This window comes from Neofelis nebulosa, chromosome 12 (assembly GCF_028018385.1).
Source record: "Neofelis nebulosa isolate mNeoNeb1 chromosome 12, mNeoNeb1.pri, whole genome shotgun sequence".
NCBI lineage: Eukaryota > Metazoa > Chordata > Mammalia > Carnivora > Felidae > Neofelis > Neofelis nebulosa.
In genome coordinates, this window is record NC_080793.1 from 91,292,386 (window position 1) to 91,309,891 (window position 17,506).

The 17,506-nt window shown below is 47.6% G+C and overlaps 1 protein-coding gene across 12 annotated transcripts in view; it reads left to right on the forward strand.

The window, feature by feature from the left end:
- The window catches only part of AUH (AU RNA binding methylglutaconyl-CoA hydratase), a 354,609-nt gene that overhangs the window by 147,340 nt on the left and 189,763 nt on the right, over positions 1 to 17,506 (forward strand). For 9 of the 12 annotated variants that reach the window (XM_058693266.1, XM_058693263.1, XM_058693264.1 and 6 more), the window contains 4 exons: positions 3,966 to 4,153; positions 7,074 to 7,124; positions 8,253 to 8,300; positions 16,559 to 16,699. In XM_058693266.1, the coding sequence (XP_058549249.1) occupies positions 3,966 to 4,153; positions 7,074 to 7,124; positions 8,253 to 8,300; positions 16,559 to 16,699 (428 nt within the window). Of the gene's footprint in view, positions 1 to 3,965; positions 4,154 to 7,073; positions 7,125 to 8,252; positions 8,301 to 13,312; positions 13,928 to 16,558; positions 16,700 to 17,506 lie in introns of those variants that run through there. The other 3 variants (XM_058693269.1, XM_058693267.1, XM_058693270.1) reach the window with 2 other exon arrangements.

The following is a 17,506-nucleotide window of genomic DNA, read 5'->3' on the forward strand; positions in this document are numbered from 1 at the left end:
GAGAAGGGCAAACCAAACAGGTCACGTCATTTTTGTAAAGTTCGAGATCACAAATTTTATATGACTGGGAGGAGCACAGGGAAGTCGCCCCCAGCTCCACCCCAGTCTTTGCCGCAAACTGATTGCAGCATAGGAAACTGAGCTAGATAAGTTTTCACCAGATAGTTTTCCTAAATACAGAATTTCTGTGGGAGTGAGTGAATTGAATAATGTATTTGTGTAACTATTTAAGAGTGCCTCTTTCAGCAAATGGTACTTGGAAAACTGGACAATCCACCTGCAAAAGAATGAAGCTGGACCCTTACCTTACACCTCGTATTAGAATTAGCCCAAAATGGATCAAAGACCTTAATGTCAGTTTTGAAACTGTAAAACTCTTAGAAGAAAACAGTGGAAGAACTTTGTGACATTGGATTTGGCAATGATTTCTTGGATACAACACCAAAAGCACAGGCAATGTAAGAAAAAAAAAAATTGGATGTCATCAAAATTAAAATTAAAAGCACTTTTGTGCTTCAAAGGACAATCAACAGAGTGAAAAGGCAGTCCATGGAATGAGAAGAAATATTTGCAAATCATCTATCTGATAAACGGTTACTATCCAGAATATATACAGAACCCCTTCATCTCAACAACAACAAAAAACAACCCATTTAAAAAATGGGCAAAGGACTTAAATAGATGTTTCTCTGAAGAAGATACACAAATGGCCAATAAGCAGATGAAAAGAAGTTCAACACGACTAGTTGTTAGGGAAATGTAAATCAAAAACCACAGTGAGGTACAATTTCACACCAGTTAGGATGCTTACCATCAAGCCCTCCCTCCCCCCTTCAAAAAAAAAAAAAAAAACAACAACACCCCTGAAAATTGCAAATGTTGCTGAGAATGTGGAGAGATTGGAATCCTTGTACCCTGTTGATAAGAATGTAAAATGGTGCAGCTACCAGGAAAACGGTATGGCTGTTCCTCCAAAAAGTTAAACCTAGATTTACTGTATGATCTAACAACTCTACCTCTGGGTATCTACCCCAAAGAATAAGAAAGCAGGGTCTCAAAGAGGTACTTGTCGCGCATATGCATAGCAGCGTTACTCTTGATAGTTGAAAGGTGGAAGCGACCCAAGTGTCCATCACCGGGTCAGTGAATAAATACGACGGGGTATTCATACAGTGGAATATTACTGAGCCTTAAAAGGAAACGCGGACACACCACAGCAGGGTGAGCCTGGAGCACGGTATGCTTTAGTGCAGTAAAACCAGACACAGAAGGACAAGCGGCCGTCATGGCCCACTTACATGAGGTTCCTAGGGCAGATGGCTTGCGATGTCCCCCCAAAGGCTGAGTCTTAGATGCAGTGTTAGTTGGTGAGCCAAGGTGCGGGTTTTCCCAGCTCCTCTGATGCGTCGTTTCCAGCAGGAACAGAAAGCCCCCTTCCCCTTGTCTTTCGACCCTTGCTCAGGCCACGACCTCCAGCAGATCGTTCTGGCCCTCGCCCGTGTCACCGAGCAGAGCTTGAGTTATGTGCCGTTCAGCTCAGGGTGGTGGATGTGTTTTCTGGTCTTCGTTTCATTACCGTTCCTGTCTTTAATTTCTACAAAGCCCTCGTTCCTGGAGAACGATACTCTGAATGAAATGAAATAACGAATGGGTGTAAGCTTGGCTGCCTTGCAAGACTCGAGTTTCGGTTGAATTACAAGTGCGGCATTAGCAACGATCCCTGAAGCTCACATTTGTTAATTTTGACCAGTCTACATCAAACTTTCCACAGAACATGAAAGAGAATCATTTCCTAGTGTTGTGCTCATCATGAATACAATGTCCATACATTCTCATGAATCCATCTCATGGAAGTTCCCATCTGCTTCATGAGTAAATACTGGGTTGTATTATTGATATCTCTGTTCTCATCAGCTGCCATTGGAAACGCCATAGATAACTTGCCCTTTTCCCTGGTGCTTGTCCCGTGCGTTCTCAGACCTGTCTTTACCAGGCCAAGCAACGTCGCTGTTTACAGTTAGATTCAAGTTTGTCAATGCTTCATTTTTTTTCAGACACACATTTTCTGCCTTATCAAGTAAAACACTTATAAAATCACCATCTCTAATTGAATAATATAAACAATAACTGTATTCTACGGAAGCCCTACTCATTTTATTTACACTCAAAACCAATCCTTATTGAAAATATCAGTCCTTCCCCAGTTCATTGAAGTTTGTGTTTGTTTCTCTTTTTTTCTACATCACCCACATTTTCTAAATAGCTGCACATGGTTCTTAACATAGTTGCTTAATAATAGCATCTTAAGTTGTGTTCTTCCAATGCAGACATGCTTTGTTCGTTAAAAACGTAGGAAGATACTTCATTACTGAGGGGAAACATGCTTTCTGCAACTTGTGATCTTTATTTTTCATGGTGCCACTTTTGATTGAGGTGAGAATAAGAAAGATCTTGGTTTCCTTTTAAATTTTATTTATTTTGAGAGAGAGAGAGAGAGAGAGAGAGAGAGAGAGAAGATGCACATGTGAGTGGGGGAGGGCAGAGAGAGAGAGAATCCCAAGCTGGCTCCAGGGGGTCAGTGCAGAGCCCCATGCGGGGCTTGAACTCACAAACCATGAGAGTGTGGCCCAAGCTGAATTCAAGAGTCGGATGCTCAACTGACTGAGCCACCCAGGTGCCCCTCCTTTCAAAGTTGTCTCACAGAAAGCAGAGCTTGTCAGGCTGAAGTCCTGGCAACAGAGGAGAGGGGCTGTGGCCACATGGATGCGTTGTGTCTCAAATGGGCCTCCCAGTGGAAATCAGTTCCCACCTGAAACCTCCACCCATTTTTTAAATGTTGGCAACTAATACATAAAAATAAAATTCTAGACTTTGCGGGCCAAACAAAACACAGTGACCTCGTCTGGGTGGCAGGCCGTCACCTTGCTTTTTCTCTGCAGCTTGACAGTCGCTCCGCTCCCCTGCTTCCTGGCCACCAGTGCCCTTGGAAAGCCCAGCGGCTGTCTTCAGAATGAGATTTATGGGAATCCTAACGTAGCTGCTTCCATATTCTTCTTGGTAGAAATGAAAGCTGCCGAATAAGATCGTTACCTGTTTTTGCCCAGCCTTCTTTTCAACGAGATCCTGGCCTCGTCACGAGTAGGTAGCAGAGCGGAGCTCTAGATGGATCTGGTGGGTAGTGCGCCAGGAGTGACGAGGACTCTCTACCAGCACCGAGTTGTCTCACGAAGAATTATCTAGCTTTATTTTTATTAAATTAAAATTAGTTTGCAATTCGTTTACTGTCAGTGATTCCTTAAAAAGCACATGAGTTATGGGGCACATGGGTGGCTCAGTGGGTTAAGCATCCAACTTCAGCTCAGGTCATGACCTCACGGTTCGTGGGTTCGAGCCCTGGTGACAGCTCGGAGCCTGGAGCCTGCTTCGGATTCTGTGTCTCCCTCTCTCTCTGCCCCTCTCCTGCTCACGCTCTGTCTCTCCCTCTTTCTCTCTCTCTCAAAAATGAATACACATTAAAAATTAAAAAAAAAAAAAAGCACATGAGTTAGATTTCAGGCTTGGACAAGTTTTATCCAAACTTAATGAAAGGTGCCCCACCTTATGGACCTGTCATCCCTCTGGGTGAAATGCGCTAAGGGACAGTATTGCTTGCCCACCGCTATGTGTCTCAAGGCCCCTGACGTGGTGATGATTGTGGATTCGATTTGGGAACACAGCAGCTGTGTTACAAGGAATAAATGGAGCCAGAATCCCTTAATAATTACAGAAGGTACTCCAGTTCTTTTTTGGGGATTTTTAATTTTATAAACTAATTGCATTCTGCTTTGAAGTAGTTTTCTACTTACTAATTTTGACATGTAAGCTTCTGGCCCTGGTTTGTTTGATAAATGAAGAAGCGACACACCGAAATGCTAAGACTACAAGGTGCGAAATCATTGCCCGCATTTCCCCCATTCTCTCCGCAGGGGGGACGCAGCGCCTGCCGCGCGCTATCGGGATATCGCTGGCCAAAGAGCTCATCTTCTCTGCCCGCGTGCTCGATGGCCAAGAAGCCAAAGCGGTGGGCTTGATCAGCCACGTTCTAGAACAGAACCAGGAGGGGGACGCTGCGTACCGCAAGGCCTTGGACCTAGCAAGAGAGTTTTTACCTCAGGTATTTCTAATTGCATTTCCGTTTTCTCTCTGTTTGAATAGCTTTATAGCAAATTGACACAACAGTCCTCTCACATGCCTGTGATATGCTTGTCCCGCGTGCCAAGTAGAAGAGTACGTGGTAGCCTTAAAACCGGAAACGATTAGCCGCACACGAAGAGCCTTCGGAATTCAAGTTCGAGATGTGAAGAGAAAGTGGGGCCCGTGCTGCGGCCGCGCTCCGACGACGCGTCCCACGCGCGTCGGCACCTGTGACGGCACCTACTGGCGCCTTCTGAGCCGCGCCGTGTACCTGGACCGATGGGGGGGGGAAGCCCGTGGGGACACCCGTGCCGGGGAGACCGCGGCTGAGCACGGCAGCGCGGGCCGCCCTGGCCACGGCCGGGTCGGGGCGGCGGGCCCGTGCAGCGGCGGCCGTGCGTCTCCCCGGGCGCAGCGTGTGGCGGTGACGGCTGCGAGCCTGGAGCGGTGCGCGTGCGCTCGCAAAGGACGGCGCCGACGCGTCGCGTCGGCCGCTGCGTCGCGGGGCTCGTTCTGGGTGGCTGCGTTCTTTCTCTCCCGCGTGTTTTTCGCCTACGCCTCGCTTCTGAAATCGCGGATGAGAGGGCTTGTGCTGTGTAAGCAGTTAGCGATTTGCCGTTGAAACCTAGTGCGGTTTCAAGTTCGGTAGCCCCCTCGCCGGCACCGCAGGCACGATTACTTCCTCGCAACCGCGCCGCCTGACGCAGACAGGTTGCGGAAGCTGTTTCGGGGGCCGGGGATCCTTCTGGGAATCTCGGGAAGTCTCCCTCCGGAGAGAGGCGTCTTCCTCCCGTGTTGGCTCAGAGCTTTGCCGCCCGTTTCGGAGGGCGGTGCCAGGGTGGCCCGTGGCCAGACGAACGCCCGCGTCTGCCGGGACGCGCCTGTCCCCGACCGCGGGCGGGCTGGGCCTCGTGGCGGGGTCGCCCTCTGGAACCACACCGCCTGCCGGGGACCCTTCCCTGCTTCTCACTTAGCCGGCCGTGGGCTCTGTCGGGACGGGGCCCCCGCGTCGTCTGCTCCCCGTGTGAGGAACACGCAGCCCCACGCTCGCAGTTGAGAGAGAGCAGAAAGGAAGGACTTTCGGTGCTTTAAGGGAAAAACAAAAAGGCTCTCGCTGAAACCTTCGTGTTAAAGCTCTAAGATCAACCCACGTCTGCGCTGAAACGAGGGGTGTGGTTAGGAAAGGTCAAGGTCGTGGTGTCCTTCCTGCTCTGCCCTTCACAGCCTCTTCTGCTCATTGGACAGCGGTGCTCAGCTCCCTCCCTCGGCGGCTCTGTGCCTCATGGCTCATCTCCTGCCGCCCCCGCCCCACCCCTGCCCACGCCTCTCCTGCCCGAGGGCACCGCCTCCCCACCCGCCATCTGACCGCTTGGCGGACCGGGGGTCCTCACCCTCTGTCCCTTTCCTGCGAAGGACGTGCCTCTGAGGACTTTCTCCTTGGGCCAAGGGAGATGCTGCGTGGTCCAGAAAGTGTGTAACTGGACGATATGCAAAAGTTACAGAACAAAATTTGAGGGACGATACTCTTCACGTTTGGTTTTTGTCACTGAATGATGAGTCTTCCAGATAATTGGACAGCTTCTCTAAAATTAGCATTTCCGTTTGATTTCTGTATTGGACGTCACTTCCGTTTTCCTGTTTGAGAAAAAAGATGTCCAGAAGAAGTGCTGGTTTTGTATTTTGAAAGAAGCCGATTAAATAAGCATTATCATCTACTAGCCTTTCCATTTTCCTGTTTCTCCAGTTTAGGCAACCTTGCTGCCCAGAGTGTGCTCTGTAGACGAGCAGCCCAGGCGTCCCTCAGAAGCATGTCCCCAGCCCCCGCTGGGCTTTCACAAGGGGCTGGGGGTTCGTGCGCACAGAAGTCGGACAAGCACCTGGTCGGGGTCAGCGGCTAGATACCAGGGAGTAGAGAAGGTTCTCACAGACGGGAGCACCCTGCTTAAAACAACAACGGAAAGGGTTGACGATCTTAAAGAAAATGGTCCTAGTGTGTGTTCCACACGTGCAAGTCACATCGTCAGGAATTCTGAGATACTTGTCCAAGCCTTGAAAACCTGTGGTCTCTGAAAAAGATTATTAATGAGCATGTGACTTCGGAAGGGGATTCAGACGGGTTAAAGGTGACCATCGAAGGCCCTGCTAGGGGAAAGCGACCTTTGCCATGCCTCGTGCCGTTATTTGTTCATTTATGGGTGTCCCCTGTTGCGCCTGGTATTTAGAGCCCATTTTGCATTTTAATTCAAAAGACACTTAAAAAAAAGATACACTGAATTCTAACTCATCGCCCACGAACAGTTTTGAGGAATTTCAAATGTGATCAAACAGCTAAATTCCGTCTGGCGCGTTGTGGTTTTCAAAAACGACAAAAGTTAACGTTCTCCTCCTCACAGAGGACACCTGGTCCTGCCCTCCGTGACCTTCCCTCGTCCTGAAGGACTTCTCTGGGCTGTCAGCTTCCGTGTGGTGTGGGGAACTTGCCTGGAGGGCACATCATCGTCACGCTGGGTCACAGGTGCCCACAGAGCTCCGGTGTGGAGCCAGTGTCCAGCACGGGTGCTGACACCAGCTGGTCCCCTCCAGCCTGCGCTCCCGTCGTGCACCCGGGGCCGTGGTGTTTCGTCGCCTCTTCCTTGCCCTACCTCACCTGTTGGGAGCTTTGCCGGAGAATGGTCAGCCCGCTCCTGGGCACACGGCCCCTGCTGGCCTGCAGGCATGTACAGTTGTCCAGGCAGCAGACTTGTGCCAAGGCCCGAAGGAAATCCCCCTGTTAACCGTCTTATAGCTTTTGTTGCATCTTTGCCACGGGCCCAGCGATGGGAATTTCTGAATTTTACTGAGCTGTACAACATACTTTGCATAAATAGTAATGAAAATCTGTTTCTTTAATTGAATTTTAGGGACCTGTTGCGATGAGAGTGGCAAAATTAGCAATTAATCAAGGGATGGAGGTAAGTGCCTTGCTGCTTGAGATTGCTATTAGAGGCGGTGGTGGAGACTTAATTCCGTTTATTTGTCAATGTTGTAAATCCAGCTATTTCAATGCTACCGTTACCGTAAGCTACCGAGGGGATCTGTGGCTATATTATCGATTTCGTTCTGCCTTAGCTGTTGCCGATCCAGTATCTTCATCACAGAATTAGGGAATTTCACTCATGTCCTGCAGCTTGTGACATGCTGGCTGTTTTCGCCATTCAGCGAAGAGACAGATTCATTGGCTAGTGGCTCATACGAGACCAAAAGAAAAGGGCATCCTGTGTATTCTCAACACCAGTGCTGCATGACGAGAAAGCATTCTAGGAACAACTCCCAAGCTCAGAGCGGAGCCCGGCTCTCTCTACCTATAATTTCTCAACTTGCTTTGTGCAAGGACCCCTCATTAACAAGGCGAGACTTTGGGGCGTCCTGGGGTTACCCTGGGGAGGCGGCTTCCCGGGAGTGGAGGCCCCAGGCCAGAGAGAAGCAGGCAGGGCAAGGAAGCAATGCAGGTGCCTGTTTACAGCAGGCGTTCGTTGCAACAGATGTTTGGGCTAAATTACGGAATTGTGAAGAAAGAAAGACACTTCTTCCTTGCGGACTCAGAGACCACCATGTCTCTCTGGGCTTCGTAGCCGTAAAAAAGAGATTGAATTTGTTAGCAATAAACACAACCTAAAAAATTTCCCGAGTGTTTGGTTTTTAAGACTTCTTGCATAATCATAACAACACTAATAGCAGATGCCTTCTCGTGCCGGGCCATGCCAGGGTGCTGTATAAAGCCTTCCCCTAGATTAGCTTATTTAATTCTCCCAGTACCCCCACCTGGTAGATGCTGTGGTTAGTCTCTTGTTCAGACGCGGCTGAGGCACAGAGAGCTTATCACCTAACTTACCCGAGGCTACACAGCTCCTACACGGTAGAGTCAGAATTTGAACCCAGGCAGCCTGGTTCCAGAATTCGTATGCTGGTCATACTTTTGATTGGTTGTCTTACATCAGTTCTGTTCTTTTGGAAAAGCGTTACTAGTTTGAATTTATGTGGAGTGTTCCAGATTTTAAAAAATAATTCCTGCTGAAATTATATTATGTTTTTATTCTCAGGTTGATTTAGTAACAGGATTAGCCATAGAAGAAGCTTGTTATGCTCAGGTATGTAATACAGCCACTAATTCAGTGAGGACACCTCTTACAAATTCTCTGTACCTTCTGCATGAGTCAGATGAATTGTCTCTCTGAACAAGATTACACTCCTGCCCCTTTCGAAACCATAAAAATGGGTTGAAATTAGCTGTGTTTGCTGTTTGACTATTACCAGCCCTTATCCCTGATTCCATTCCATACACTAATGTCTCTTGTTTACGTAATTCTAAAAACTCTTAATTAAGTTAGTATCACTCATACTGTAGATGTCTCTCTGGCTCACGTATTTTGTGGAGATGGAGTTGAACCCTCACTCTCGTGTAGACAGGTGGGAGGCGGGCAGTGGAGCGAACATGGGCCTGCTGGGGAACGTCAGTGTGTGAGATGCATTGTTTCTGAGCCTTCCTTCCTGCCCACTGACAGTGCCCTGATTCACTGTATGCAGTTTTCTGTTCCATACACAAATTAGCAGGGCTTTGTATAGAGGAACAAATCTTCCTTTCCTCTCCTCTCCTCTCCTCTCCTCTCCTCTCCTCTCCTCTCCTCTCCTCTCCTCTCCTCCCCTCCCCTCCCCTCCCCTCCCCTCCCCTCCCTTCCCCTCCCTTCCCCTCCCCTCCCCTCCCCTTCCCTCCCCTTCCCTTCCAAAAGATGTAGCTTTGTGTAGGACATCTAAAGTAGCAAAAGAATTTTGTTGTACCTTTAGTGAGAATTGGAAATTGCTTCACCTCCCATTTAATCATGGCAGTGTCATAAATTAGGAGGGACAGATAGAGTGTTCCTCTATGCCTGGTCTCTGCATAAATTACCATCTGTTGATGCACACGGTGGTGCTGGTGATGAGCCATGAATGAAGTAAATTGCACACTTACAAATAGCCTTAGCATCTGAAGAAAACTTTTTAAAGTATATTTGGCCACAAATCACACCTTACAAAATGTAAGGGAACAGTAATCCTAAACATTCTGTCAAATCACAATGGAATTAGGGGCGCCTGGGTGGCGCAGTCGGTTAAGCGTCCGACTTCAGCCAGGTCACGATCTCGCGGTCCGTGAGTTCGAGCCCCGCGTCAGGCTCTGGGCTGATGGCTCGGAGCCTGGAGCCTGTTTCCGATTCTGTGTCTCCCTCTCTCTCTGCCCCTCCCCCGTTCATGCTCTGTCTCTCTCTGTCCAAAAATAAATAAAAAACGTTGAAAAAAAAAAAATTAAAAAAAAAAAAAAAACAAATCACAATGGAATTAAACTAGAAATCATAACAAGAGGATAGCTGGGAAATCACATCTATTAATGGTGGGATTAATCTTTTTAATGCAGGCTAGACAACATACTTCTAAATAACACGTGTCAAAGTCTCAAGAGGAATTAAAAAATATTTTGAATTAAATCAAAATGAAAATACAGTACCAGACTTTGTGGGAATTTATCAAAAATACTGCTTACACCAGCATTTTAGCATCGAACGCATGTATTAGAGAAGAAAGATCTAAAATTAACAGTAACTTTGCACTTCAGGAAAGTAGAAAAAGGAGAGCAAATAGAATTCAAAGTAAGTAGAAGAAAAGGGATAATAAGCTTTAGAACAGATATCAATGAAACTGAAAATAGAAAAACAGAAGGAAAAAACCCAACAAAACAAAAAATTGGTAATTGTAAAGATCTGTAAAATTGATAAACTTCTAGGCAGGCCAACCAAGGAAAAGAGAAGATAAAAATTACCCGTATCAGAAATACAAGAAGGGCCATCCGAAGGGCCATCCCTAGTGATCCCATGGACATTGAGAGAATAATAAAGGGATACTGTGAAAAACTCTTGTGCCCACAGATTTGATGACCTAGATGAGATGTACCACTTCCTTGGAAGACACAACATACGAAAACTCACACGAGGAGAAATTGATAATCTGAATAGCCCTATGCTTGTTAAAGAAATTAAATCAGTAATTAATAAACTTCCAAAATAGGAAGCACCAGACCCAGTTTCTCGAGTGAATTCTACCAAACATTTGAGGTAGAAATTATATGAGTTTTTAATGATCTTTTCCAGAAGATAGAAGAAGAAACAACCCTTCCTAATTCATCCTGAGGCCAGTATTACCCTGATAATCAGAACCCAACATTACAAAAAAGGAAAACCACAGACCTTCATCTCTCATGAATGTAGATATAAAAATTCTCAACAAAATATTAGCAAATCGAATCCAGCAATGTATAAAAGCAATTGTATCCCACAACCAAATGAGATTTTTTTTCTAGATGTGCAAGCCAAGTTTAACACTGAAATCACTGTAATCCATTATATCAAAGCCTAAACAGGAAAATCACATGATCGTATCAACAGATTGGGGGGAAAAGCATGAGACAAAATCCAGCACCCATTTGTAGTGAAAACTCAGCAAACTGTGATTAGACAGGAGCTTCCTCACTTGATAAGAACTTCTACAAAAGAACCTACAGCTAACATCATGCTGAATGAGCAAGAATAGGGCAAGGGCATCCCTCTCACGTGTCCTTTTCAACATCTGCTAGAAATCATGGCTAATGTAGGAAGATGAGAAAAGGAAATAAATATATACAGATTGGGAAGGAAGAAACAAAACTTCATAGAAGACATGATTGTCCATGTGGGACATCCCAAAGAATCAACAACAACAAGAACAAAACAGTCATAAGCAGTCAGACCAATGTTGCATGATAGAAGGTTAATAAGCAAAAGTCAGTTGCTTACCTATATACCAGCAACGAAGAATTAGAATTTGAAATTAAAAGCATAACGTCATTTACCTTAGCACAAAAAAAATGCAAAATACTTAAGTGTAAATTTAAAACAAAGTACAAGGTTTATAGGAGGAAAACTACAAAACTGGTGAAAGAAATCAAGATCTAAGTAAATAGATATCCCATGTTCATGGATAGTAAGACTCATTACGAAGAAATCACTTCTTCCCAACTTTATTTATAGATTCAGTGCAATCCCAATAAAAATAAGCAAGTCTGTATTGACAAACCAGTTCTAAAGCTTTTATGAAAAGTTCAAAGACTTAGATGAGCCAACCCAGTATTGAAGAAGAACAAAATTGGAGGAATGACACTACCTGACTCCAAGACTTACTGTAAAGCTACAATGATCAAGACAGTTTGGAGTTGGCAAAAGAACAGGTAAATGGATCAGTGGAACAGAATAAGGAGTCCAGAGTGTATTCATATAAAATAGTTACATAAGTGGACTCCTAGAAAGTAAAATGATCTTTGGGGCACCTGGGTGGCTCAGTTAAGTGTCCAACTTTGGCTCGGGTGATGGTCTCACAGTTCATAGATTTGAGCCTCACATCAGGCTCTGTGCTAACAGCTCACAGCCTGCTTCAGAAACTCTGTCCCCCACCCCTCTCTCTGCCCCTCCCATACTTGTTCTCTGTCTCAAAAATAAATAAACAAAATAAAATGATCTTTGACAAAAGAACAAAGGCAATTCAGTGGGGGAAAAGATAGTCTTGAAAACAAATAGTACTGAAGCAGATGGACATTGAGCTACAAAAAGATGAACCTGGACACCGACGTCACAACCTTCACAAAAATTAACTCAAAGTGGGCCATAGGCCCAATGTCTTCAAGATCACCTAGAAAATGTAGGTGTATTTGGGTTTGGCGATTGCTTTTTTAAGATACAACACCAAAAGTATAATATCTATGAAAGAAAAAATTAATGTTTGATTTTATTAAAATTACCAACTTCCACTCTGCAAAAGACACTGCGAAGAGAACAGGAAGAGATCCTCACGGCTGCCTGATAAAGGACTTGTGTCCAAATACATACAAGGAATTTTTAACACTCAATAATATGAAAATAACCCATTAAAAAGCGAGGGAAAGATCTGAACAGACACCTCACCAAAGTAGATACACGGATGGCAGATAAGCATAGAACATGCTCCACATTGTGTGTCATTAAGAAATGCAAATACAGGGGCACCTGGGGGGCTCGGTTGGTTAGGCCTCTGACTTGGGCTGAGGTCATGATCTCACAGTTTGTGGGGTCAAGCCCCGCATCGGGCTCTGTGATGACAGCTCAGAGCCTGGAACCTGCTTCGGATTCTGTGTCTCCCCCTCTCTCTCCGCCCCTCCACCGCTCACACTCTGTCTCTCCCTCAAAAATAAACTGTAAAAGAAAAAAGAAATGCAAATACAAACAAAATACCAATTTGCCCATCTCTTAAGAGCTAAGCGTAATCTTACCACATGACCCAGCAATCATACTACTGCGTATTTACCCCAGTGAGTTGAACCTTAACATCTGCACAAAAGTCTGCACACTGTTTTAGCAGTTTTATTCCGAATTTCCAAACTTGGAAGCAGCCAAGGTGAATGGATAAACTAAGGTGCATCCATACACTGGTGTCTTATTCAGCGATAAAAGGAAGTGAGCTATCCTGCCACCAAAAGACACGAAAGAGCCTCAGCCGCATACTGCTCAGTGAAGGACTTCCGTCGAAAAAGGTCACATACGGCAGGATGCCAAGTCTGTGACCTTCTGGAGAAGGCAGCGAAGGGCAGGGATGAGTGTGCTTAGGGCAGGTCAGCTGTTCTGTGTGATCCTGTGGTGGTGGGTATGTGACTGTGCTTTGTGAAAATCCAGCACAGAAGCAGCACAGCGGCCCGTGGAAACTGGACTGTAGGGAATAATACTGGATCAGTACTGGTTCCTCAGGTGTGACAAATAGACCCCGGGGGCTTGAAGGAAGTGTATGGGAGGCTGACCTTTCTGCTCAATGTTTTGTAAACCTAAAACTATGTAAAAGATAAAGCCTGTTGGTTTTTTTATGTACATTTGAAATGAGGGTGGGGGGCATATTTGGAATGAGAATGGTCAATTTGGTAACAATTCTTCAAATGATTAGTAGGATTCAAATTTTAGATTATTTTCTGTTTTTTGTTTTGTTTTGCTTTTTTGGTTTTTTTTTACATAAAGCTTGTTCAACGTTTACAGTTTTTATTTTTTGGTTTAGGTAACATAATGTTTTGTCTCTCTAGACTATTTCAACAAAAGACAGGCTTGAAGGTCTTCTTGCTTTTAAAGAGAAAAGGTCCCCTCGCTATAAAGGAGAATAGAAGAAACAAACCTTTCAAATGCCAGTGTAAGACGTGTACTTCTGGAAGTATCTTTCAGATCCACATTTGCCTCAGCACCTGGAATCCCACTGACCAAAGTGAAGAACGCGCCCTCCGTCTAGTGAATTAGGCATCTGGAGCGGACCCATGTGTGTACTTTGTTCAAACGTGTCTCATGTCATATTCATTCAGGTTTATAAAGCTAGTAGTCTGCGCTGTCAGAAACCGATTCAAAGTTAGGTACACAGTTTTAAATATTTCCTGCATACGAGGCTTTCTGTTCTTAATTTTTTAATGTGAATAATTTCTATCTTGCACACTCTAGGAAATAATATTGATTGTATGTCTACTGTGCTGCAATACGAAATAAAATTATTTCTATATACCAAAAAATGTGAAGTCATACCAAATAAAATTTCTAAGGGAATGTGTATACACGCACACATACATGCATCTCTGACTGGAAGAGGAATTGAGAGGTTCTCTGAGTGAAAATTACCAAATATAAATAAAATCGGTGAAAAGAAAACTTGGGAATTTCTCTCTTACCCCATTCTTTCTGAATTGAATAAATCATCGCGTGTTGGCTTTTAGAGGAAACCAGCTTTCCATGCCCATTCTGTGAGGTGACCTCTTGAGTCTTAGAATGCAGTGCGGTTGGTGGGAAGGTAACCCGGTCAGAGACGGGGGCCCAAGGCCTCGTGAGGTGCACTGGAGGCTTGGCGGTGGCGCGCTTGGACGACCGCCGCGCAGGCGGCCCCATCCCCCAGTCTGACTGGGGGACAGAGCTGTGCCGCCCGGGCCGGGCTGTCCTAACGGGGCTACGGCCGTGGAGTGTGAGTTTCCTGCCCCTGGCTCTTGCGCATCTGGTTTCAGTGAGGAAGGAGGTGAACACGGCCACCCCGTCTCCCGCTTCTAACCGCTGGCCAGGCAAAGTGAGTAGATTCCGAGGGGCTCGGGGGCACGTCTGAGCGGACAGCCTCGCCGGGGGAGGGGGCAGGTACCACGTGTGCAGGGCACAGTGAGCTGTAGAATTCAGTGTGTGGTGCAGGGGGAACGTTCCAGCTCCCTAAACAGATTCCGGCCAGCTTTCTTTTGTACGTTATCAAACCAGGCTGCCTTCCCCGAGCCTGTGTCCGGGCCCGAGGCTGGCAGCACCGGGGAGGCCCCGCTTTCCCGGGACGGGCACCGCATGACGAGCGGACCATGGCGGTGCCCCACCGTCCTCCCCGATCCCACACCCGTGCTCTGTTGCTGTCGAGTGCGGTTGGCCGCGTGGGTGACCGCCTGTCCTGTGCATTCCCACGCTCAGCACCGATGCTTCCTTGCTCTTGGGAAGCGCATCGACTTTGAAAGTTTTATTATTATTTTTCATTTTGCGAAACTGAACTCTCCTCCTCCATTTGAAAAGCCTTGAGATAGGCAAGCGTGGACTTGCCGCGTGCCAGAGCCTACCCGGCCAGGCTTTGGCCGTCCCCACTCTCCGTGTCCTGGTGCCGAAGGACAGCGCGATGTTCCCTGTCACCTGTGCGGCTGGCCCTGCACGTTTGGGGGCAGCGCTCAGCTGGTTGGCCTCATGTGATGGGGGCTTATTAAATTCCACGTTCGGCCCTGGCGATTGTATCCGGCGAGGTGCACGCTTTGTTTTCTGATAAACTTGTGCCGCTCACTTCATGCAGGATAATTTGCAAGTAAAGTACTGTTCCTTATTTTCTTAAGATTTCAGCACCGTGTTGTTCTGCCCGTGACACGTTCAAATGCCAGTTCGTTTTCGCGGAGTGGGAAATAATTACATGAATGGCGAAAATATCAAGCGTGTGCCGAATGACTGGTCTCTCCCCACGGATGCGTGGTCTATTGCTGATTGAGCACCATTTAATTTCCTGCAAGTTTGGATGAAGTCACCAGAGCGGATCTGAAAGCAAAGAGCTCCTCCCCTTGTGACTGCAGAGATCACAGACTCATGTATGAGAGCGAGGGGAAAGTGCCCACTTGTCTGCGAAGTTTGCCTTTCCTGCGGTCTTTCTTTCGGCAGAGCTAGGGTGGTCCTGACGCTGTGCCCGAGTCCGGTGGCTCCTCGAGGGGGCTGCCCCTCACGGGGCGGGCTGCTGCCCACGTTGTCCTCCGGCACACAGAGCGTTTGTGCGGCCTTACTCAGAACCACGGCAAGCTGACACACGCTGGCCACGTGGTGGTGATCCCCAATGTCCTGATGAAGGTGAAGACCTGGGGGGAGGGTGGTTAACTGAGCACAGTCCCCGTTCAGGGGGAAAGCGTTTCACATCATCTCAGAGCAGGAGACACACTGGTTTTCAAGGACGCTTGCGCTGGTTAATCTATAACCTTTCTGGGAAAGAAGAGGCCTTGCGCGTCACAGAAGCTGGGAGACAAGGAGAGTTGCAATAATCGCCCAAAGAAAACGCAGATTGTCTTGACTCATTTCTGGGAGTTAACGGATCATTTCAAGTTTGTTAAACACTAGACAGTTTTCCTTAGTCCTCTTCCCCCCCTCCTCTTCTGGCTGTCAAAATGGCTTGTCACAGAGTATCACTTTTGTGGCCACTTTTCTTAGAGCTTTGTAGGTAGGTGGACCCAAGTAGCTGGGTGTTGCTTGTGTCTCATGCAGGCTTATTGACCCTTTGTGTCCCTGGACCATGGCTCTCTCTTGTGATAGGTCCTACAGTCGCTCTGATCCGGGGTCTGAAACTCCTGGCAGGCAGACGCTTTCTCGTATTTAATTGTGCCATTGCATTTCTTCGTCCACCTACCGAGTTAACTATTAATGTATGTGTAGGTCAGCGTTATTGGGCTTTATCAAAACGGCAATGAAATCGATTTCTTATATTACAGAATAACTGTACATTTGTCCCAAAAGAAAAAGTACAGCATTTAAAAGTTCCTTGGTAATGTTTTGGTAAAATGGGAACCATTTTTCCGCATTGACGACACAGGCTGTATACAGACTGTGCTTGGAGGTGTTTGGGGTGTTAGGGATTGAACCCTCTGCTCAAAATACCTGTGGGTCCCAGGCCCTGAAAACCCACCGTCCCTTTGGACTTTCGGAGTCCTTAGCTTTGGGAGACCCCCCCCCCCCCCCCCCCCCCCACAGATCCTTAGAAGGCAGGCTCCTCACCCTCAAGCACGTGGTTTGGGGCATCTATTTTTCAGGTGCATTCTCCAGGCAGTGAGAGAGCAGGGTGCCCGGCAGGGGGAATTGAGGTTGCCAAGGACAGCCCAAGACGCGGAGCTCGAGCTGTTGGGGCCAGCCCCCATCGTCCTGTTCCTGCAGCGCGAGGCCAAGAAGACAAGGTAGGAGGAGGCCATCCTCAGTGAGCTGACTGTCCCCTGTGGGGCAGCAGAGTGAGCTCAGCCACCAGCTTGTCTGTCCCGTTTTCAAGTGTGTGTGGCCTGTTTTGGTTGGAGGGAACACGGACAAGATCACTGCAGATGTGAATACGGACAAGATGAGGGAATTTGGGCTGGTCGTTAGGGTTAATGACCGCTGCATGTGAGGCCCCAAACCTCTGCGGCTGTTCCCGTGCTGGGTTTACTTTCCACAGCCCCCCAGAGGGAGAGTTCCGGGTGACTCCCGGGGGGCAGAACCTGGAGCACAGTGAGTGCAGGAGGGCAGTGGGGTCGGGAGCTCTCCCCCCACCCCCACCGCTGGGTCCCATAGCTGCGTGTTCGCAGCCAGCGCCCAGAGACCCTTGGGAACGGGTTTGTCCCTTGGCGGGCCGAGAAAGTGGAGGGCTGGATCAGTGGCAGGTGCCGTGCCCAGAGCCCCAAAGTCTCATCACTGCGCTCTGGTGGGACATGGGGCCGGCCACGGTGCTGGGAGCGGGGCATTGCCTCCCTCAGCCGGCGACCAGAGCGTGAGTTTGGGGACTCGTGGTTTGTGTGATACTCACCAAAAAAGGAAGCCCGTGTGGCTCGAGAGTCCCCCGTACTCTTGGGGCAGTGTGGCGAGCACCTCGCTCTGCTCTGCACTCTCACCCAGAGCCCCGCGTTCAGTTCGAGCGTCACGGGTTCGCTCTGCGTTTCTAGAGAGCACCCAGGAGCCCTTTGACCAGGTTTCTTAGAAGGTCAGTGAGGAGACCCACCTCAGGCAAAGCGTCT